At 41.8% G+C, this 23625-nt stretch overlaps 2 protein-coding genes across 2 annotated transcripts in view; one reads left to right on the top strand and one right to left on the bottom strand.

Annotated features, from left to right (window-relative positions):
• The first annotated feature begins 1708 nt into the window (after positions 1-1708).
• LOC134673808 (serine/threonine-protein phosphatase 2A regulatory subunit B'' subunit gamma-like) lies at positions 1709-12632 on the top strand. Its single transcript, XM_063531834.1, has 8 exons — positions 1709-1915; positions 3989-4340; positions 4738-4909; positions 5878-6066; positions 7467-7603; positions 8674-8887; positions 10534-10661; positions 11686-12632. Exons 1-8 carry the CDS (start codon positions 1777-1779, stop codon positions 11783-11785), a joined length of 1431 nt encoding a protein of 476 aa, XP_063387904.1. The 5' UTR covers positions 1709-1776; the 3' UTR covers positions 11786-12632.
• A 406-nt stretch (positions 12633-13038) lies between these two features.
• The window catches only part of LOC134673963 (5-oxoprolinase), a 34988-nt gene continuing 24401 nt past the window's right edge, over positions 13039-23625 (bottom strand). The window contains exons 25-30 of the mRNA XM_063532007.1: positions 22879-23010; positions 22076-22168; positions 21377-21512; positions 16214-16321; positions 15301-15398; positions 13039-13321 (exon numbers count right to left, since the gene is read on the bottom strand). Of these exons, the coding sequence (XP_063388077.1) occupies positions 13175-13321; positions 15301-15398; positions 16214-16321; positions 21377-21512; positions 22076-22168; positions 22879-23010 (714 nt within the window). The 3' untranslated portion in view covers positions 13039-13174. The remainder of the gene's footprint in view (positions 13322-15300; positions 15399-16213; positions 16322-21376; positions 21513-22075; positions 22169-22878; positions 23011-23625) is intronic.

Below are 23625 nucleotides of genomic sequence, written 5' to 3'. Positions count from 1 at the left end.
TATTATAAATACGAAAGTAACTCTGTCTGTGTTAACTCTAACTCCTTAAGACGAAATAGAAGAGGTTACTAAATTTAACATTCAGGGCTTCTACGACTTAACTATCCGGCAGATGTAGTTATCTATATTTTTGTTACCATATCCATACAATCTAGGTGCGCGCACGCAAAGGGGTTTCACTCGCATTTAACGCGTCGTCGTGTAGTATTAGGCCGCTAATAGGCAGATTGCTCCAAAACAGCGGTTATTGTTACTTGATAACCACTTGTAATTCGCGCCTTATTAAAAGTTATTAAATTATTGGGTTTAGCTTACGTTGTAAGCGGTTAATGTGGGAGGATTAGAAAATGTTGATAGAAATGATCAGCCGAGTTAACTTTTCGTCGTACGTAAGTACCTAGCTCCTAACTTACACAACCTAGCTCCTAACTTAACTTTAGCATACACATTTAGATATGAAAAAGCTGTAGCTTTTTAATCATGCTCTACTTTTTTTACAAACCTTAAGTTAACTTGTGCTAAACAGCGCAACGTAACGGAATCTTATAAGTCGATTTAAGCCCACTTCCGGTCGTGGGATTAACTTGAATATCAGTAAGATCGTATTCACTTAATACGATAAAAAATACTTACCGTTAGCAAAGCTTGTATTAAAACAATGTTTATGCCATATAACAGTTATAACATCTTTATTATCAGAGATTTTAAAAGTTTACTAGCGCCATCTGTTGCCCAATAGAAATATAAAATTTTCCTAAACGTTCCGCTACACGATTTTATTTTAATGAAAGTAAGTACCGCCCTACATTAGTATACGCATTTATTTAATATTACTTTAATAAAAAATTAATACTGTGCTTGTAGCTTGTATCAATACACATTTTAAAGTTATGACTATATGGAAGTTTGATCATAATAATGTGGTTGGTTTTTTAAGTAATTCATGAAACGAAACGCGTTTGACATTAACCAAGGGCCCAACCTTTTCTGTTCTCTTTCACGACGCAGCAACTAGTATCATTTCTCTCTCCTCGCTCTTTTAAAATGCCGTTTGTCAAAAAAGGACAACCATACTGTTGACAAGGTGGACTTCAAATCAAGTGTTGCCTTTCTTGATGCGCCCAGGCTGTGTATGTGTGCGTAAAAGCGTATATGTGTGCTCTTTTAGGGATGTGAAAAGTCGATTTTAATCATGTTATATATCGTTAACGCTACACAGCGGAACGAAATAGCGATTAATTGAAGCTTCAATATCTTCGTTAAACATAAACATAATTTAAATGCTAATGGATAATGAATATATTATAATATAATAATATAATTCAATTATTGCGGAACACCTATTTTAGGAGGTATTTATGTATTTTAATTAAATATCTGAACTTTCCCTTGGTTCCCTGCTGGGGCGTGACTATGAAATTGTGATCTGATAACCACAATAAAGAATAAAAGCGTTTTTGGTCATTTTAGGTATCGTTAAGCCTTTGAAGTAAAATTAAAATTGCAAGAAATGTCGATAGTTTATCGATATGACTTTATCGACATGGCTACAGCAACGTGGGCCTCATTGTTAATCGTACACTAAACAAAAGTGGCAACAGTGACAGCTCGCTGAGACACCGTCTATATATATATTATGTCTATGACATTAACACTGACACTTCAACACTTGACAGTTGGTTGGTTGGTTGGTTGTGTACGTGTGTACGGTACGTGCATTTATTTATTTACTTCTGAATTAGTTCTGCAACGACACAAGATAAAATTGAATACAATATGTCTGAAAAAGACAGTAAAAGTGAAAATGATGACTCCAAAAATACACAGACGGTCGAGAAACCATTGGACGAAGCACAAATCAAAGTTAACAACATGCTAAAAGATCGCTTACGGAAGTACATCAAAAAGTTGGACGGTGAGAGCTTGTGGTTTATTATTCCGATCTTTACAGAAACTGACTAAAATAGTACACCTTTTTATTAAATCAAACTGAAATCCTATGTCACTATATTGGTATAACTACTTCAATGGCTACTGCACTTCTAAAGTAACCAGAATAATGGTGAAAGTTAAGCTAAATACAGGCCATTTGACTGAGTTTTATTGTCTTCTGTTTTATTTACACATGTGAAGTGTCTATAGGACTAATTATTGTATGGTGTCATAGAGGAATAAGCCCTTTTAAAAAGACACTCCTCACTCTCCTGACAGCACCAATTTATTTATGCTGATGACCTTTTTTTCAAAACTTTCCCTTTCTGTATATTTAACCACCAAAAACATAAATGTAAAAAAGGAGAGCCAAGTTCAATACAAAAATTATGCTTGGCTGTGGGGCTCGCCGCAAAAAGAATGGAGATCTAAATGAGTGCCACTGCCAAGTTCTATGCAAAATCCAGATATGTATTTATAGGAACAAAATAACATTATAAACAAGTATTAAACTCTATTTCTTTGCTTTATTGGATACCTATAACAATTGCTGTTATTTAAATAAATGTGAGATCTTAAAGTAGGTTAGATTTGACTTGGCCAGTTTTCATTACATCAATCATTTTGTTGTTTGTTTATAATGTTATTTTGTTCCTATAAATACATATCTGGATTTTGCATAGAACTTGGCAGTGGCACTCATTTAGATCTCCATTCTTTTTGCGGCGAGCCCCACAGCCAAGCATTAGTTTTTGTATTGAACTTGGCTCTCCTTTTTTACATTTATGTTTTTGGTGGGATATCAATACTTTTTGTAAAGAATACTAGACAGGTATTGAGATTTAATGTTTTTTCTTGTGTTTCCGCTGTATGGTTTTTACTTCTGTTCTTTGTATAATTATGTGGTGCCGCGCGCCGCCGACGACACACCGTTGGCCGGTTGTTTAGAGTGTATTACAAGTTTTTTGTATGGGGACACCACTTATTTTTTGACTAAACTTTATTTTAATATAGCAAATATAATAATACATATATTGGGGTAGTTTCAAATATCTGCTTGTAACGGTTCCAACGCTAAATAAAAAAAAATTTTTTTGTATGGGGACCCCCCCTATTTTTTAACTTTTTTTTATTTTTAGATTTTTTCCTACGCTTACACACAATAACCGAGCTGGATTCCAAATTTCATCCTTCTAGGTCATCTGGAAGTAGGTTAGGTTTAGGTACTTATATGTCAGTCCCAATAAAAAATGGTTTTTTTGTATGGGGACCCCCCCTATTTTTTAACTTTATTTTATTTTTAGATTTTTTCCTACTGTTACACACAATAACCAAGCTGGATTCCAAATTTCATCCTTCTAGGTCATCTGGAAGTAGGTTAGGTTTAGGTACTATAAGTCATAAGTCAGTCTTAAAATTTACGACTTTTTGACCTTCATATCTTTATAACCGTTTGAGCTAGCTTCATGAAATTTGGGCTTCTAGATATCCTTATGGATATAATTAAACACACGTAGTTTTATGTGTTTACGTCAAAGATGTTTTGAGTTATAGAAGGGTCAAAAGTGGCACCAAGTGGTTCGTGTAATATTACACTCGGCGCTGGCTAGCCAGTTCCTTTGCTTGAACTTGGCTTGACACGCTGCCGCGTGTCTAGATGCTTATTTTATTGACTGCTATTAAGTATTTACAGTCAAATTACTTACAATCATGAAACCTTAAAGTTGCTTGAGTGAGCACAAATTCTTACTATATTTCTCTATCGTTGTGGGGAAGACCAACAAATAAGAATTGCAGCGAAGGCCATCATAGGACAAGAACTCTCATATTTGTATGCATTCGTCACTCAGACACAGTAAGAAAGGCAGAGCTTCACGCCTTCTGCTCTACCAACTGTCTGTAAATGAGTTATGTCTACAAATTCAAGATAAATGTATACTGTTTTTGCCCACACTGACCTTATTACAAAATATGGCAACTCATAGGTATGGTGTTTTGTTTTTGACACAATATGTAAGAAATCTTTTGGGTGTTAAATGTGATACTACTATTACAGACACAAACACCAGCATCACTAAGGAGGAAAGTAGGAAAATAGAAATAGAAACTTTCAAACAGCTATACAAGCCGAAATTAGAAGGAGACGAAGAGTCTTATAAGAAAATACCAAAGTTTTACTACAAACTGCCTCGTCCCGACGAGGTGTTGGCTCAAAAGCTGAGAGAGGAGACTCGGGCGCAGTTCCTGCAGAAGAAAAGTAAGGAGTTGTTGGACAACAGTGAGCTGAAGCACCTCTGGAGTCTGCTGGAGAAGTCTAACGGAAGCTACAGCACATCTAACAATGATGAGCTGATGATAGACTACTTCCAGTTTAAAAAGATCAGGGATGAGGCTGGGCCCAAGTACAGGTATGATCACAATACATATGACAGCAAAATTACCTATACATACAGCTACACAAAGTTTAATAAATCCATTTTTCTTAACATTTACTTGTTGCTAATGAATAAATCTGTTTAAAGATATTAAGGAATTTATTGTTTAAATATTACTACTGAAAAATTATTTGTTTTCAATGCCCACGCTCTTTAATTCAAGCTCTGCATCAGACTAAAACATTGTGCATGGCGGCACGTAACGTCGGTCAGGGTATGGCTTCTATACCTCTGACAAAGAATGCTTTTAATTCGTCCTTGTTGCTAGGTCTGGTCCTAAACACTTCTTGCTACTCGTACAATGTACCCACAAAATTACACATTAGTTTAGCGTTTTTTGTGATTTTAATACAAGATCTTGATTTCGCAGGCCATACTTCACAGCGGAAGTGTTCGGCCGTCTGCAGGCAGCAGAGGGCGGCACGGGGCGCGTGCGGGGCGTGTCGCTCTTCAACTACGTCATGCGACGCGTGTGGCTGCAACAGACTCGTATCGGCCTGTCGCTCTACGACGTCACCGGGCAGGGCTACCTCACCGAACATGTTCGTAATGTATATTGTATACTGTACTTCACTGTGGAAGTATCTTCAACTACATGATGTGAAGTGTGGCTGCAACAGACTCGTATCGGCCTGTCGCTCTACGACGTCACCGGGCAGGGCTACCTCACCGAACATGTTCGTAATGTATATTGTATACTGTACTTCACTGTGGAAGTATCTTCAACTACATGATGTGAAGTGTGGCTGCAACAGACTCGTATCGGCCTGTCGCTCTACGACGTCACCGGGCAGGGCTACCTCACCGAACATGTGAGTAATGTATATTGTATACTGTACTGCACTGTGGAAGTATCTTCAACTACGTGATGTAAAGTGTGGCTGCGACAGACGCGTATCGGCCTCTCGCTCTACGACGTCACCGGGCAGGGCTACCTCACCGAACATGTTCGTAATGTATATTGTATACTGTAATTACTGTACTTCACTGTGGAAGTATCTTCAACTACATGATGTGAAGTGTGGCTGCAACAGACGCGTATCGGCCTCTCGCTCTACGACGTCACCGGGCAGGGCTACCTCACCGAACATGTGAGTAATGTAACATACTGTACTTCACTGTGGAAGTATCTTCAACTACGTGATGTGAAGTGCGGTTGCAACAGACGCGTATCGGCCTCTCGCTCTACGACGTCTCCGGGCAGGGCTACCTCACCGAACATCTGAGTAATGTAACATACTGTACTTCACTGTGGAAGTGTCTTCAACTACGTGATGTGAAGTGTGGCTGCAACAGACGCGTATCGGCCTCTCGCTCTACGACGTCACCGAGCAGGGCTACCTCACAGTCCTCACCTCACCGAACATGTGGGACCACCAAACACCAGAACTTCTCATTACGATTTTCTAGTAATTCTCATTATGACTTTTAACTTTCAAAATGTATGACCTCCGTGATGGAGTCTAAAATCGTGTTCATCTCGATTTTATGACATTTAATTCTGTCCTAGGATCTGGAGAGCTACATCGCCGAGCTAGTCCCATCTCTAGCAGCACTAGACGGCCTAGACTCCTCGTTCAGCTCGTTCTACGTGTGCACGGCGGCGCGCAAGTTCCTGTTCTTCCTGGACCCGCTGCGCGTGGGCCGCGTAAGGATACGGGACGTGCTGTCCTGCTCGTTCCTGGATGACCTGCTGGAGGTGAGAGAGAGATACTAGACGGCCTAGACTCCTCGTTCAGCTCCTTCTACGTGTGCACGGCGGCGCGCAAGTTCCTGTTCTTCCTGGACCCGCTGCGCGTGGGCCGCGTGAGGATACGGGACGTGCTGTCCTGCTCGTTCCTGGATGACCTGCTGGAGGTGAGAGAGAGATACTAGACGGCCTAGACTCCTCGTTCAGCTCCTTCTACGTGTGCACGGCGGCGCGCAAGTTCCTGTTCTTCCTGGACCCGCTGCGCGTGGGCCGCGTCAGGATACGGGACGTGCTGTCCTGCTCGTTCCTGGACGACCTGCTGGAGGTGAGAGAGAGATACTAGACGGCCTTGACTCCTCGTTCAGCTCCTTCTACGTGTGCACGGCGGCGCGCAAGTTCCTGTTCTTCCTGGACCCGCTGCGCGTGGGCCGCGTGAGGATACGGGACGTGCTGTCCTGCTCGTTCCTGGATGACCTGCTGGAGGTGAGAGAGAGATACTAGACGGCCTAGACTCCTCGTTCAGCTCCTTCTACGTGTGCACGGCGGCGCGCAAGTTCCTGTTCTTCCTGGACCCGCTGCGCGTGGGCCGCGTCAGGATACGGGACGTGCTGTCCTGCTCGTTCCTGGACGACCTGCTGGAGGTGAGAGAGAGATACTAGACGGCCTAGACTCCTCGTTCAGCTCCTTCTACGTGTGCACGGCGGCGCGCAAGTTCCTGTTCTTCCTGGACCGGCTGCGCGTGGGCCGCGTCAGGATACGGGACGTGTTGTCCTGCTCATTTCTAGACGATTTGCTCGAAGTAAGAGAGAGAGACATTTCCTGTACTTTCTAGACCACTATGGCTAAAAACTCAATAATGTTGTCTTTGTAATAACGAGACAAAATTTTTCAATTATAGTAATTATGTAAGGTTATTTTAATCTGACAAAGAAATTGGGACTCTTGACATATCTTAACATCAGATTCCTCCCAATAATGGAAGTGCAATGAGATAGGTACTCGTATGATATCAGTCATTTTCTCTCTTTACTGGCGGCAAGGCAAGGTGACAATCGCTTGCGCTTCGCCATCGAATTGCTCTGTGTCTCTCTATCACTCTTCCATATTACATGGTAAGACAGTGACAGTTTCAGACAGCGTTTCGTTCGCTACGCAGCGTTAGCGATTGGCATGTGGTCTACAGGGCCAGGCTATAATCGGGCCAAGCCAATTCTGCATAGAATTTGCAGTGTCGGAGTAACCTACTGCTTCTATTATTTACGTCAAGTTCCTATAAAAATATTACGTTTATATTGACACTTCCACTTCCAAATAGGTCCATAAGTTAGCTTAAACGGACTCTAATTCTTTTCCATGCTATCATACTCTTACAAATGGATAACAAAGCGAATCAACAAGTGACTTTGCAGTTGCGCGAGGAAGACCTGCCGATGGAGCTTCAGGAGCAGAACTGGTTCAGCGCGGCCTCCGCCCTGCGCGTGTACGGCCAGTACCTCAACCTGGACCGCGACCACAACGGCATGCTGTCTATCTCGGAGCTGGCCGGGTAAGGCCTTCTATTAGGGTTCCGTACCCAAAGGGTAACAAGTGAGAGTCGAACTCGCCCACCGAGGGTCCCGTTTTTAGGGTGCCATACCCAAAGGGTAAAAACGCTCTATTACTGAGACTCCACTGTCCGTCCGGCTGTCTGTCACCAGGCTGTATCTCATGAACCGTGATAGCAGTTTACAAAATAAAATATGTCACTTTCAATGATACACTGATTACTTTACATTATCCTGAATAACTCGTAAACAAAAGAAGATCGAGGACTGATATTAAACACAGAGTGTTCTTAGGACCTGCCAGTACACCACCTGAAAGAATGACCAAATCCGTCGTTGGGGGCACTTCTTGTTCGCTTAGCCTGCTAGACCCTTTTCACAGATGCCGCACACTGGTGGAATCCCGCCTTAAAACTGAAATAGATTTCACATACGAAAGAGACAGTTGGGCGCCGAGGTATCCAGTGCCCGGCTTGGGAATTCTTATTTTCTCTAAGATTTCTTCGAATTTTTTCAAACAACCTTTGGTACTGAAATGTACAGTCAGCAGCAGAAGTGGCTAGGTGTTCAAAATGATCTTGACGCGACTTTATTGTTAAGAGAATAAGAGCGTCTCAAGGTAATTTTGAACACCTCGCCCGCTTAGCAACTTCTGCTGTTGACTGTATCTGCACCAAAACGCGGTCGTACATAGAAGCATACTGCCCGATTAACGATTCGAACTTTATGATACGTCAATTAATAGATCTAGAAACGATATGGATTAGATGTGTCAGTGTCAAATGTGACGTTTTTGTTTGAAGAATCTTATAGTTTGAGGGTAACATTCCATTTCCAACGACAGCTGCACTACTGTCAATTTTACTATGGAAATTGACAATGACAGCGACGCGTTCAGTACCGGTGTGGTACCGCTAGTGCAGCTGCGGTTAGAAATGGAATGTTACCATGAATCGGGCCGATAGTCGCATGAAAGAGTAAAGGACTGGTGTCCATGCGGGCCATGATGCGGTCCAAGAAGTTACCAGTACAGAATCTTATACAAACAACGTTATATTTTTGTCCCTTCTAGCTACGGCTCCGGCACCCTAACCCGCGCGTTCCTCCAGCGCGTGTTCCAACAATGCCTCACGTACGACGGCGAGATGGACTACAAGACCTACCTGGAACTAGTGCTAGCTCTAGAGAACAGGAGGCAGCCCGCCGCGCTCGCCTACCTGTTCCGCCTGCTCGACATCAACTCGCAGGGCTACCTGGACAAGTTCACGCTCAACTACTTCTTCAAGGTTAGACCACAAGACCTACCTGGAACTAGTGCTGGCTCTAGAGAACAGGAGGCAGCCCGCCGCGCTCGCCTACCTGTTCCGCCTGCTCGACATCAACTCGCAGGGCTACCTGGACAAGTTCACGCTCAACTACTTCTTCAAGGTTAGACTACAAGACCTACCTGGAACTAGTGCTGGCTCTAGAGAACAGGAGGCAGCCCGCCGCGCTCGCCTACCTGTTCCGCCTGCTCGACATCAACTCGCAAGGCTACCTGGACAAGTTCACGCTCAATTACTTCTTCAAGGTTAGACTACAAGACCTACCTGGAACTAGTGCTGGCTCTAGAGAACAGGAGGCAGCCCGCCGCGCTCGCCTACCTGTTCCGCCTGCTCGACATCAACTCGCAGGGCTACCTGGACAAGTTCACGCTCAACTACTTCTTCAAGGTTAGACTACAAGACCTACCTGGAACTAGTGCTGGCTCTAGAGAACGGGAGGCAGCCCGCCGCGCTCGCCTACCTGTTCCGCCTGCTCGACATCAACTCGCAGGGCTACCTGGACAAGTTCACGCTCAACTACTTCTTCAAGGTTAGACCACAAGACCTACCTGGAACTAGTGCTGGCTCTAGAGAACAGGAGGCAGCCCGCCGCGCTCGCCTACCTGTTCCGCCTGCTCGACATCAACTCGCAGGGCTACCTGGACAAGTTCACGCTCAACTACTTCTTCAAGGTTAGACCACAAGACCTACCTGGAACTAGTGCTGGCTCTAGAGAACAGGAGGCAGCCCGCCGCGCTCGCCTACCTGTTCCGCCTGCTCGACATCAACTCGCAAGGCTACCTGGACAAGTTCACGCTCAACTACTTCTTCAAGGTTAGACTACAAGACCTACCTGGAACTAGTGCTGGCTCTAGAGAACAGGAGGCAGCCCGCCGCGCTCGCCTACCTGTTCCGCCTGCTCGACATCAACTCGCAAGGCTACCTGGACAAGTTCACGCTCAACTACTTCTTCAAGGTTAGACTACAAGACCTACCTGGAACTAGTGCTGGCTCTAGAGAACAGGAGGCAGCCCGCCGCGCTCGCCTACCTGTTCCGCCTGCTCGACATCAACTCGCAGGGCTACCTGGACAAGTTCACGCTCAACTACTTCTTCAAGGTACTGTCTTATGCTTTCTTCATTCTGATAAACATTCTTCATGCACAATAATCCTCTACTGACCTTCCCCTAAACTCTTTCAGTTCTTATTGTCTACTAAAGGGCAATTCACAAGTGGTGGACGCTATTGAAGTTTCAAACTCCGGTCACCATAAAAAGAGATATCTGGGAGACTGAGCTTCGCTCGGAAAACATAAAATCTCAAAAATGCGCGTTTTCCCTGAGATAAGACAACTAGATCGATTTTTCGCTTCCGAAAACCCTCATATAGCAAATTTCATCGAAATCGTTAGAGCCGTTTCCGAGATCCCCGAAATATATAAATATACAAGAATTGCTCGTTTAACCTCTCGTGTGCCGTGATTATTTTTTTCTAATATTGTCCTCGTACGCGGATCCACGCTCCGACGACTTAAAGGTATAAGATGTACGAGTAAATACTCAGACGTAAGGTCAGTTTTCTGTCTCGATTGAAAAAGGGTATGTCAATGATAACTATTCTCTGCACAGGCCATCCAGGAGCAGATGGTGGCGCACGGCGCGGAGCCGGTCAACTTCGAGGACGTGAAGGACGAGATCTTCGACATGATCCGCCCGGACCACCCCGCGCGCATCACCCTGCAGGACCTCATACGCAGGTTTGTATCCTATTCATCATCATTTCAGTCATTCATTGCCCGCTTCTGAGGGTCTCTATTATTTCCCATGAAGTTTTAAGTTATAATATATTGTTTGTCCGCATTTTCTTTAGTCATAATTTGTTTTAATTTGTGTGCAAAGGACTTTTGATAAATTGAATGCCCACCTTTTATCATGTATTGAACCTATTTCACTTATTTATTTATTTATTTATTTGTCAAATAAGTAACACAGCATTACAGTAAAACCAAGGCACTGTGAAACTACAAAATAAAATACAATAAGTACAAAGAAACTACAAATAAAAATCAAAGACAAATTAAACATTAGATTTGGGAGACGACGTAACAGCGTGGCTCCGTTGCGTCGTCTGACTTGGTATAGGATTCGGTAGGTTGCCCCGGTACCGCCGAAACACCACACCCTTCGGCCAGAAGTCTTATAGTTTATCAAGTCTGCCACAACAGCAACTATTTGAGGAGATGGGAAGTAACGCGTAGGTAACATGGAGGCAGGTGTGACTCACTCCGTTTCGATTTCGCTGACCAATTTTGGAGTCTAGCAGTAGTAGTTGCCGCACACCGCTACGGAACGGACACCAGCGCTTGCGCTACCTTGCGGTCATATCTGTCGTAATAAACGTTTTGTTAGAGAATGAACCATCTATACCTAGTACTATTATTTATTCTGTGATGGAGGAGAGAGCTTTCAGAGATGGACCTTGTTATCGTTGCAGCGGTCACAACTTTGAATTTTTGAACAATGGAATTTGAAGGGTAAACACAATCTTACTGTTATTACAAGCTTTTATTTAGTTTCACCTGACCGGTACCATCGAGCTGATCTGATGATGGAAACTGGAGGTGGCCATAGGAACTCTGTGATAAAACAACGAAACCTAATTGTGTTTGGGGTTTTTAGAATTGTCTCGATGAGTATTAGATGTCTGTCGTAAGAAAAGTGCAGTCAGCGATAAAAGCTTGTACCAAAAATGAAATTTTTGCCAAAAACTTATTGTTGCAGCGGTCACGGGCACACGGCGGTATCGATCCTGCTGGAGCTGCACGGGTTCTGGGCGTACGAGAACCGCGAGGCGCTGGCCGCCGCGCCCGACCACTCCTGACAGGGCGCCGCGCACCCCGTCGTCGACGAGAAGAGGTTCTACGTCATCTAGACAGGTTCTACGTCATCTAGAGAGGTGCTACGTCATCTAGACAGGTTCTACTTCATCTAGAGAGGTACTAAGTCATCTAGAGAGGTTCTACGTCATCTAGAGAGGTGCTACGTCATCTAGAGAGGTGCTACGTCATCTAGACAGGTTCTACTTCATCTAGAGAGGTGCTAAGTCATCTAGAGAGGTTCTACGTCATCTAGAGTGGTTCTACATAATCTACGTACTCGTGAGAGGTTCTACCTCTTGTAAAGCGGTTCTACTTTATCAAAAGGTGTCATTCGGATGTGAAGTTGAATAGATTTTACATGGTTTACATTTAGTGTCTGCTGATGTAGCTCACAAAAGACAAATTTTGCGACGATTTTAGGTGTAGGAGTTTCTTTTTCTATGATAAAAGGACTCTAAAATACTTGGAAAAATTCAGCAAAATTAATGATGTAGAAAGAACATTCAAGTAGACTAATGTAATTTAATTTAAGGTACATACCTACTCTGTAATCTAAATTAGGTATGGAGTTTTAGAAAATTTCATCCAAAGTGATCTAAATATTATCAGATCGGGTTGGATCAGTAAACAAAAACTGGTTTTAAGAAACTTATCTTACTAAGATACCACAGAAACTCAAACTTTCATATAGTCTGTTTATTGATTAAAAACATACAACATTAACAATACTTTGTATAGCATTTAATAACAAGTTAACAACATAGAATTAAAACTAATAACATGTAAATAAAAACTTGGGTTATTCCTAAAGAAAAATCTTTGATATTATATTAAATGCATAATTATTTTGATTTTATTGTACTTCTTTCTTTATTTTTGTTGTAAATATTACACGATTAATATTACAAAAGCATTATACCTATATTTAGAATAACAATGATACATAAAAAACATGTATAAAAAACCCGGAGTTAGTTTCTTTACTTATTGAAATTCGCTTTCAAAAAGCTAATAACATTCATATAAAAATATAGACTAAGGGCCACTTGCACCATCGCACTGTCAACCAATTAAAGGCCTGTGCACACCGGCTGCGTGTGCGTGATGTGCACGTGCGCGTACGGCGTTGTAGTATACAGATCCTTATGAGAGACGGCACACCGCTTGCGTGACGTGTGCGTGTGCGGCTCCAACATTTCAGCGCACGCACACGCGCACGTCACGCACACGCAGCCGCTGTGCACAGGCCTTAAACCTGGAGTTACCATGGTTACCAGTACAATTTGACACTGGGTTAACGGTTTAACCGCTTAGCAAGTGCAAGCGGCGTTAACTGAGAAATAAGTGAAGTTTCCATTTCGGTAAGTAGGAAATTTCACAATTGTGAAACTTTAGACAGATTCCTGGGCGCTCCGGTACTCGTAGACGCTGCCGCGCTCGAGAAAGCCGCTGCGTTGTTCGGCGCCGGAGTCGGCGGGAGGCGACTCCGAAGGCGGCCCGTAGCCGCCGCCGGCAGGCGAGTTCATTATGTACTTATCCTGAAATATGGGTCAAGATCAGAAATGTGCGGATTTGTTTATAAAATATAGATGGCTATCAAACTTAGTTTGCGATCACACACAATGTTTTTTTAGCGTAGCCGTACAGCAAATAGGTACTACGTAAGGTTAAATAAATTCAGGTCATGACCACTAAAAAACGCTCAAAATGGTATTAAGTGGGCGTTGATTGGTGAGAAAGATCCCCCTTTGACCGCCGTTGTCCGGTATAGAAGACAACGATAGAACGATACGCTGGCGCCGTCGTCTTGTATACAAGACACAAATTCAACCACTGAGTTAATGTGAAAATAATAAAAATTGCAATTTCATTTACACTCGTGTTCATATTTAAGGTCTTTGTTTTTTCATTTATTTGCTTTTTAAGCCGCTATATAAATCCCTTCTTTTATAATAAGGCATTTAAAAAAATTGCTCCAATTTTCAACATTTTTCATGTTCCTCGTCGCCGTTGTCTTGTATAAAAGACAGCTAGGGATGGGAATGTTAACTCGATATGGGAATTTTTAAAGTAAATATAAAGTCAGAAATATGATTTTATCTAAGTATTTGAACACTTGTTAATCGCCAATTTTTTTCAACGAATAGTAGGTAACTACTTACTAGAATACGTAGAACGAAAGTCAGATAGGCATAACTATATTTAAAGTTCAGGTAGCTTCTTTAGCTCTATAAAGTAGAGTCAGACAAGTAAATTTGCCATTGTAGATTGTGGACTATTTAATTGCAGAAGAGATAAATAAAAAAAATAATTGATGTTATTTTATAGCTTAGTGGGAAGGGATACACCGCAGCGACCGCTTCGCACAAGTGTGGTACAGGGACATACCTGTTTATCAGACTTTACTTTTATTGTTATAACATTGAAGTTAATGTGTAATTTTTTTGTAACAAGTCGTTGAACGTTTTTTTGATAAGAGTTTACCTATAGATTAATGTAAACCAAACTGAAATTATAATGATAGATTCTAATTCCGGAATAATATCTTCACTCATTAAAAATTCAACCCACGTGTAATTTTCACTAAAACAGTTCCGGTATATTGACTTTATCGACACATGATGCGCAGCTTTAACGTTACGCCAATAAAGTTTACGTTCCGACAAGCGCTTACGCCGTTGACCTAGAGACTATTATTACTTGATCCGCGCGGAAACAGTCCTTGTCGGTCTGCATTGCGGGCAGTCCATGGGCGCCGTTGTCTTGTATAAAAGACTTCTCGTACAGCCTAGTGCGGCGATATCACGTCTTGAATCGACATTGTTTAGTGGTTGTTTTTTATGTTAAATCCCTATATTTTAAACATTTTCGGGTGTAAAACATATGTTTAATTTTGGCAATTTGGAATGAAATTAAAACAGGATAAGAACAAAGCTAAATTAAAAAGATTTTTACCATAATATTGTAAATATCGATATCACTATTTGCAATCCCTAAACTTTTTATTAGTTGTTTACTTAAAATTTGCTCTGGCGTGTGAGTGAGCGTCTTTGCGGACTAGGTCCGGCGGCCAAAAGGTTAATTTTACAGTATACATTTTTGACAAATTAATATGAGGTTTCATCATACCAAAAAGACTATGGGCCCGATTCGGATTTGGAAATAGACATCTATTAGATATCTTTTAGACATCACCAAGATACGATAACGATATGTTTTAGATCTAACCTGTCAAATTTGACATTTGCGCGATTCTGGAGATACTCTTGAACGATTTCCACAGAATATGACTTAGAGATCCAATTCACATCTAATAGATATCTTACTCTATCTAACGTAAAAGTGACATTGGTTGCCCGAATTGCGCTGCAAAAGAGAACTAGTTGATATCTAAACTATAATGGATCTAGAACGTGTCGTCTCTTGTGAATATCTTGAAGTTCGAGTACGGCAGTATGAGGAAGTGGTATTTTTTGTCCGGAAACGGCTCATGTAACGAAGCTTAGTGAACATTTACCCCTGGGTAGGCTTCAACTGAGGCCTTTCCTCCTAAGTTGATGACCCGTCCGTCCACTCGCTGCAACAAATTCAAGCCTCGCTCCCCCGGCTCGCCGCCTACAAAAACAGAGAATACAGTACTGTAACACGATGCCACTACTTAGCTACTACTAGGTATGTATATGCTTAATACAGGAAGTGCGCGCGTTACAGGGTCTGCAATCTTGTGGCCTAATAACTGGAATTAATAGCTTCACGTCAATAAACAGAGCATTCCTGCGTTGTCCCATACACGTCACGCGTACTCCCTATACACGGTGTAACATGAGTAAACCGAATAATTTTAACAGCGTATTCCTGATCATATTTAGAGACAAAAATGTCCTATAAACTTTTTGAAATCCGCCTAGTTTCAGAGATATTATTAATTAAAAAAAAAACAAGTTTTTATTGTTACGTAGTGTAAAAGGCCTTTTTGATGGTGATGTTGCTGCTATGGGACGTAGTCTAAATATCCTTATTGATAGATGTCAAAAAGTGACAAGAAACACTTTGCAAAAAGTAGGCTCTACGAAAAAAAATGTAAAAATCAATTTTAAGTGACAAGTTTACCAATAACATTATTTTTTTATGTACAAATGCATTCAAAAAACAGAAAAAAAAATACAAAAAAAAAAATTTTTTTGACGAAATTGACCTAAACTCGTATTACATTTTTTACTTCTTTTGACCTCAGAAATGCGTGGTTAAAATTATTCGGTTTCCTCATGTTACACCGTGTATAAGTACACATGGTACACGTAGAACAAATAGAGAGTTACTTGGGAATGCTGAATAAGTAGATGGATGGAAAGTAAGAGTTAGCATTTAAAATTTGCCTGGAACTGATCGAAAGTGTGGTGTGGTGTATGAAATCTAGTTACGAGATATACCGTTCATGCCGTAGGGCTGGAAGGCGCGGCGCTCGGTGAGCACGGAGAGGCGCACCGGCCGCCGGAACACCAGCGCGCGGCGAGTGCCGTCACCGCCGCGCCAGCGTCCTGCACATAGCCAAGTATTAGACACACGCACAATATAATTATAAAAGATAATAGAAAAAGCGTCTCATGTAGCACGACAGTTTGTTTATTTCGGCGGCCGATCGTAAGATCAGGCAGGTCGTAATGTTCCTGTATAATTGTTGTAGTTTGTAACCTTCTTTGTTAGACAAACGTTAAGTCTTCTATTTTCTATTTTTGATATATTTTAAAATTGCTTAGTTACCTTACTTCGAACAAAGAGCATATAATCACTACGTTTTACTTCGAATAAAACACTCGTGTCATAAACATCTCTTTTTACATTATTTTACAAATACCCAGTTTTTACAACACGTTATCAGCACGAATGCTATAATTTATAACGCAAAGTTTAGTGTAAAGTGTATTTTTGTAAAATATTGAGTTGTAGTGATTGTGTGATGAAAATAATAAAAATCGTAAATATGTCACACGAATCGGGAGATGCTTCGAGTGTTTCTAATTCCCATTCAAGCTCATCTATTCCGTCGTTTTGCCTGAGGAGCAAAGATGGATACCCTGCGTGGAAATTTAAGATGCGCAATTATCTATTGCACGAGGATCTGTGGGAGACAATCGGTGGCTACCCTGAAGGAGACACGACCCCTGCCTCTACAAAGGTACGAAAAGATTCGAAAGCCCTGGCAAAGATATGTTTGACAGTAGATGGTGCGGCAATCATTCATGTTAGATGTGCGAAAACCGCAGCCGAAGCATGGAAATCTTTGCAGAAAGCTTTTGAGGACAAGGGAATGGGACGAAGACTTTCTTTAGAACGAAAATTGTACAGGTTGAGCCTGTCGGACTTTTCGAATATGGAACTGTACATTAACGCAGTTATGTCAACCGCACAGGATCTGGCGGATATAGATGTAGTCTTAGAGGATAAGTCTATTGCTGCGATACTTTTGGGAGGTCTCACTCCAAAATACGAACCTCTCATTATGGCTTTAGAAAACTGTAACGTCGATGTGACTACAGACTTAGTTAAGACAAAACTGCTAAATGAAATGTCCAAGGATGCAGCTATACCATTAGAATCGGTTTTTCATGCGAAAAGGAAGCCGAAGTCAAAGAAGAAGGATCTGGTTTGTTACAACTGCAAAAAGCCTGGACATAAGCGTCCGGACTGTCCGATGAGAGGCAAGAAGGAGAAAGCCAATGAGGTAACTGTCAACGATACGACATTTACAGCTCTTAATACTTCTGGCAGCTCAAGTAAGGACATCATTTATGTAGATTCGGGCTGTACTAGACACATGACTTCTAGACGAGATTGGTTTCAGAGTCTTACGATACAGAATCAAGGTACCGTTACTGTCGCAAACGGAGAACAGATTAAGTGCTGCGGAATTGGAAACATATCAATAAACACACCCGAGAACGTGGTCAACAAGATCAGTGATGTTGATTTTGTACCAGATTTAAAAGCTAATTTGTTGTCTGTATACAAAACTGTTCAAAAGGGTTTTATATGTGTTTTTGATATTAATGGATGTAACTTTTATAAATCTGATAATTTTCGTTTTACAGGTGAATCTGTTGCTCATGCCTCGCCCTGTGGTGGACTGTACGTTTTAGACGGTACTGTTAATGTTCCCGAGAATGTGGCAGATAATTATATGACACAGGATGTGCACTCTGACTGTCAGGATAGTTATCAACTTTGGCATAAGAGGCTAGGACATTTGTGTCGCATAGGCATGAACCAACTGAAGAATCACGAGGTAGGCGTAAAGTATTCAGTAGTAGATAAAAATAGTTGCATCGCTTGCGTGGAAGGTAAACAAGCGAGGAAACCTTTCAAGAAGGTAGCGTTTAATAGGGCTACTTCCCCGTTAGAGCTGATCCATATGGATCTCATGGGACCAGTGTCTACAACCTCTTTTCAAGGAAATAGGTATATGCTAACGATAGTAGACGATTATACGCGAAAGGTGTTTGCTTATTTCATTTCTTCCAAAACAGAGGTAAAAAATAAATTCTGTCTGTTTCAAACTTTTGTTGAAAATCAATTAGATAAGAAAATAAAAGCGGTTAGGACTGACGGAGGTAAAGAGTTGTTAATAAAGAGTTTGTTGATTATCTTGCTTCGAAAGGTATCGAGCATCAAACGACGACGCCTTACAGTCCTCAACAGGTTGGAGTCGCGGAACGCACACATCGTTCGATTACAGAAAAGGCGCGGACGTTGCTAGTTGAATGCTCACTGTCAAAAGCATTCTGGGAAGACGCTTTTCAAGTTGCCGTATACCTAAAGAATAGGTCTCCTCATCGAGCCTTAGGTGGACAAATTCCAAATGACAGGTGGTATGGTCGTAGAGGTGATCTTAGTCACCTGAAAGTGTTTGGATGTAGAGCACTTGTCCATATACCCTCGTGTCACAGAAGGAAATTAGTTGTCAAGGCACTGGAAGCGATTTTCGTAGGTTATTCAGAAAATCCAGGTACTTATATATTTAGGGATCCTGCTTACCCACGAAAAATGTTTATGTCCAGAGATGCAACCTTTTTTGAGAATTGTTTTACATCAGAGCTGAAGCAGAGGTCACCAGAACCTAAGGTACAGTCAGATTCTATTTTATTGTTCGAAGATAAAAGAGAAACCGAGTCTGAAAACTGTCAAGATTGTCAATTTTATGACTGTGACGAGAGCAACGACCCTGCACCACCGCCTTCGCCGATAAATCTAGAAAGTGCCGAAGATTTAGTATCTATGGAAGAGCGAGAGCCCTTCAGTGAACCACGGCTACCTAGTGCGGATGAAGAGCCAGCAAGTGTGGAAGAGGAATCTCATACTGAGCCAAGATACCCCTCAAGAGATAGGAAACCACCAGATTTCCTAACTTACAACGTGTCTACGGCTGATTCTCGAGAACCTACAACATATCTTGAAGCTACTCAAGCCGATGATGCAGATAAGTGGAGGCATGCTATGGCTGATGAGTATAGTTCACTGAAAAAACTCCACACATGGGACCTAGTAGATAAGCCTAATAAAAAGGTGATACCATGTAAATGGGTTTACAAAATTAAAAAGGACGCGTACGGTAATATAACCAAGTATAAAGCGAGACTCGTCGTGAAAGGCTTTCATCAAGTGGAGGGAGTAGACTACGATGGGACGTTTGCACCTGTGATTCGCCATTCTTCCCTCCGCACTTTATTTGCTTTAGCTGCAGAGATGGGGTTAAAAATGAAGCACTTGGATGTCGATACCGCGTTCCTAAACGGAGATTTAGAAGAAGAAGTTTTCATGGAGCAACCTCTTGGTTTCATCGAAAAGGGCAAAGAAAACAAGGTTTGTTTGCTAAAGAAATCCCTTTACGGCCTTAAACAGGCACCGCGAGCATGGAACAAAAAGTTGAATGAAACACTTTTGAAAATAGGTTTTACAGGAACTCCTTCCGAGCCTTGTGTATATACGAAACTTTTTGGTAAGGAACTCGTGATATTGGGTATTTTTGTCGATGACATAATTGTCTTCTTTAAATCTGATTCGACGTTTGACACTGTCAAAACGAATTTGTCGAAATATTTTTCTTTGAAAGATCTCGGAATATTAAAATGTTATTTAGGTTTACAAATTGAATGCGATTCCGAGTGTGTTAAATTAAATCAGCGGAGTTACATTCTTTCCATACTGGAAAAATTTAACATGAAGGATTGTAAGACTGTGGATACTCCTCTAGTTAAAAAGAATATGGAAAGAAGAACTGATGGTCAAGAAGGTGAGTCTTATCCGTATCAAAACTTAATAGGATGCCTCATGTATCTTACGGTAAACTCACGACCCGATATCGCTTACGCTACGAGCTATTTAAACCAGTTTAATACGTGTTTTACTAAGGAACACTGGAATGCTGCGAAAAGGGTTCTGCAGTACCTGAAGGGTACTTTAAATTACTCCTTGGTTTACAGGAAGAGTGGAGAACCTTTAAAAGGCTTTAGTGACGCGGACTGGGCAAATTGTCCGATTGACAGAAGGTCGTACACTGGATACACTTTCAAGTTAAGTGGAGGTCCAGTATCCTGGGAGTCCAAGAAGCAGCCTACAGTGGCTTTATCTTCAGCCGAATCGGAATATATGGCACTAGCGTCTGCCACGAAGGAAGCATGCTACTTACGACGGTTTATCTATGAGATAACAGGTAAATTGCATATAGTTAATTTAGCTTCTGACAGTCAGAGTGCCATCAACCTCGTTCGAAATCCTGTACACCACAACAGGACTAAGCATATAGATACCAGATTTCACTTTATCAGGGAAAAGGTGTCTAATAATGTTGTTAAATTAGAATATATTAAAAGTAGTGATATGCCTGCTGATGTACTAACGAAGCCACTAGGACCTATAGTACATAAACGGTGTATACTTAACTTAGGATTAGAGACTTAAGTCTTTTTTTTTGTTTGTGTTTGTCTGTCACAACTTCGATTAAGGGCGGCTGTTGTAGTTTGTAACCTTCTTTATTAGACAAACGTTAAGTCTTCTATTTTCTATTTTTGATATATTTTAAAATATTTTAAAATTGCTTAGTTACCTTACTTCGAATAAAACACTCGTGTCATAAACATCTCTTTTTACATTATTTTACAAATACCCAGTTTTTACAACAATAATGTTTTGACGATAGTCACATTAAACCAATAGATAGGCAGGATAGCAAACAACCCAGAAATAGGAGCCCCGCGTGGCGGGGCTCCGTCGACTCAGGGCCCGAGTCAAAGATTTTCTTACGATTTTATATGACAAATAAAATCAATGCTAGCACCAATCGCCTTAGTGAGAATAAAACTACGGATCGCCAAATTCGCCAAATCTAGATAGGTCACATAGATCCCAATATCTATGTTTATGACGACAAGTATAATGTCGTGCGCTAAGCTAGGAAAATTGCGAAATTTCCCTAGAGGATATTGACTACGTGATTTAAACCTAAGATAATTAGATAGAGATTAGATTAAGACAATTTCAATATGGAAGCTTGTTTACATAGTTAGCAAGTTCCATAGAATGACAATTTTTAGTGTTACCTCGGCCGCCGGAGTGGGGCCGCAGCGAGAACTCGGCCACGAGCATGGGGTAGCGCCGCTCCACGATCTCCACGTCCGTGATGCGCGTGTTGGTCATGTGCGTGTGCACGCCGCCTGATCCGTGCCAGCCTGGACCCTAAGCAAGAACAACTCACATAAAATAATTGTATGGAAACAAATTGATAGCAGAGGCTACGCATCACTAATAATAAATACATAACGGAGAAATACAATAGGCTGTACGTCCCGCCATTTCTTTCTCGGTCTACATCTGCCTCGACTGCCCTGGGGATGCCAGCAAGTGGCTATTTTGGCTCATCTGTCATCATGCAAACGGCAAACATGTCCAGCCCAGTCCCAGTTTAGCCTGGCGGTCTTCACCCCAACAACAACGACTCGGGTTTTAGAGCGAAGCTCTTGTGTTCCCCTGTCAGATCTACGGACATCCAGAATACTTAGCTCCATTGCCCATTGGCAAAACTTGAGCCGGAATTTCTGCGCATCAGTTAGACACCAGGTTTGGGCACCGTAGGTGAGGAAGGGCAAGATGCACATACTGCCATACCATATTACATACATGGTTAGACTAGAAGTATCTAATTCAAGTTGAACGTAAATTGTTACAAACCATCTTGGATTGTAGTAAGAATAAATTCATGAACGTCTTAAGAAATTTCAACTATTTAAAGGGTAACTTACTGCCCCACTGCCTCCCGCCACGGTCTCGTAATAGCCCCAGTCGTCCTCACCCAGGGTCAGGTTGTTCATGCAGCCCTGAGACGCGGCACACACCTGAAACATGCATACTATAACAGACGCGTCTACTTGGGATTTTCCTTTGTGTCGTCACTACCAAGCGATTCTCACTTTATGCACAGAATAACAAACAAACAAACAAACAAGTAATAGTACTAAACTGCCGTACAGAAAGGAATTTTCCTAGTAAACCGAAGTTTGACAGCAATTCAGGGACGAATCTTGCTGTCCCTTTCTTATGTATATAAAGGGACAATACCCCCCTTTCGGCTATTAAGGGTTGTCAAAATTTTGGTCATTAATCTGTGGTCATACATGCAAAGGGACGTCAAGTTGTGCCAACCCTAATAATTGCTCGAAGCAATGCTGAGCCGAACAGAGCCGAGAATGCCCGAAAGGAGGAGTTTCGCACCCCTGCTATAAAATATAAAATAAATAAATAAAAAATAAGTTGGAGAGATGTCACGCATATCATAAGACATAAAACTGTCAGCGACATTTTAAATTTCGAATCCACAAATCACAAAAAATTTTTTGGCCGTTTCATACATTTTGGTCGAGAGGATGTCGACGTTTTTTTTTGGAATTTCGGGGTTGGTCCCATAGAAAAAGGTGTTCAGTATGACCTTCCTAATCACCTCGCATAATATGGCTAACGGTTCAAAAATTACCCTGTATATAATACGGTGTGATTGTCACCCTTCGGGTATGTATGAAACTGTAAAGATGGTAACATGTCAGTCTACCTGGAAGGCCTTGAGCACGACGTCGACGATGCGCTGCGAGGTGAGCACGTTGCCGCCCACCACCGCCGCGCCTTCCGACGGATCCAGGATGGAGCCCGGGGGGATTATCACCCGCACCGGGGTCAGGCAACCCTGCCAACAATATAATTTGCCAGTGCCACGATAGTTGCACATCGATAAGATGTAGTTACACTATAAAGTTCAGTATTAATCGGGCCGTACTGACATCAGCGGCCCGTGAATCAAGCTATTTAACCGATTCGGTGCTGATGACACGCCTGCCGTGTCTTCAATGTTTTTTACGTGTGGCGTATGACACGGGAGAAGTGTCATCATATTCTATGGCGCATGGCATGGCTGCCGTGTCATGAAATGATTGTTCCGCGACACAGCCAAAAGTTTTCGAAAATGGAACACGCAACGAATCGGTTAGTTATTAACCGACGCAAAAAGAGGGGTGATATATGTTTGACGCCAATGTCTGTCTGTGGCATCGTAGCTCTCCAACGGAAGGGCCGATGGACAAAAGCTAGTTTTCTTCTACTATACACAACACACTAGCAAAGACATAATTATAAAACTTCGTATAAATGAATAAAGTCTAAGAAAAAACGTGCCCCGGAAATCAAGGAAAAGTAATTTTCGGATAGATGGCGCACACACCTTTGGCCTATGCTCGGCTAGATGGCGTGACGACACCGTTTCATATTTAACAATTTTAATACAAAGATATCAGGGAATGAACAT

This window comes from Cydia fagiglandana, chromosome 19 (assembly GCF_963556715.1).
Source record: "Cydia fagiglandana chromosome 19, ilCydFagi1.1, whole genome shotgun sequence".
Taxonomy (NCBI): Eukaryota; Metazoa; Arthropoda; class Insecta; order Lepidoptera; family Tortricidae; genus Cydia; species Cydia fagiglandana.
The sequence above is the reverse complement of the archived record's forward strand: the minus strand, read 5'-3'. Positions and strand labels throughout refer to the sequence as shown.

Bases quoted from the DNA above. Each gene is read 5' to 3' on its own strand.
- LOC134673808 (XM_063531834.1), top strand. From the start codon at position 1,777: ATGTCTGAAAAAGACAGTAAAAGTGAAAATGATGACTCCAAAAATACA. The intron at 4,341-4,737 runs GTATGATCACAA...TTGATTTCGCAG, and splicing joins GAGGCTGGGCCCAAGTACAG to GCCATACTTCACAGCGGAAG. The intron at 10,662-11,685 runs GTTTGTATCCTA...TTATTGTTGCAG, and splicing joins CTGCAGGACCTCATACGCAG to CGGTCACGGGCACACGGCGG.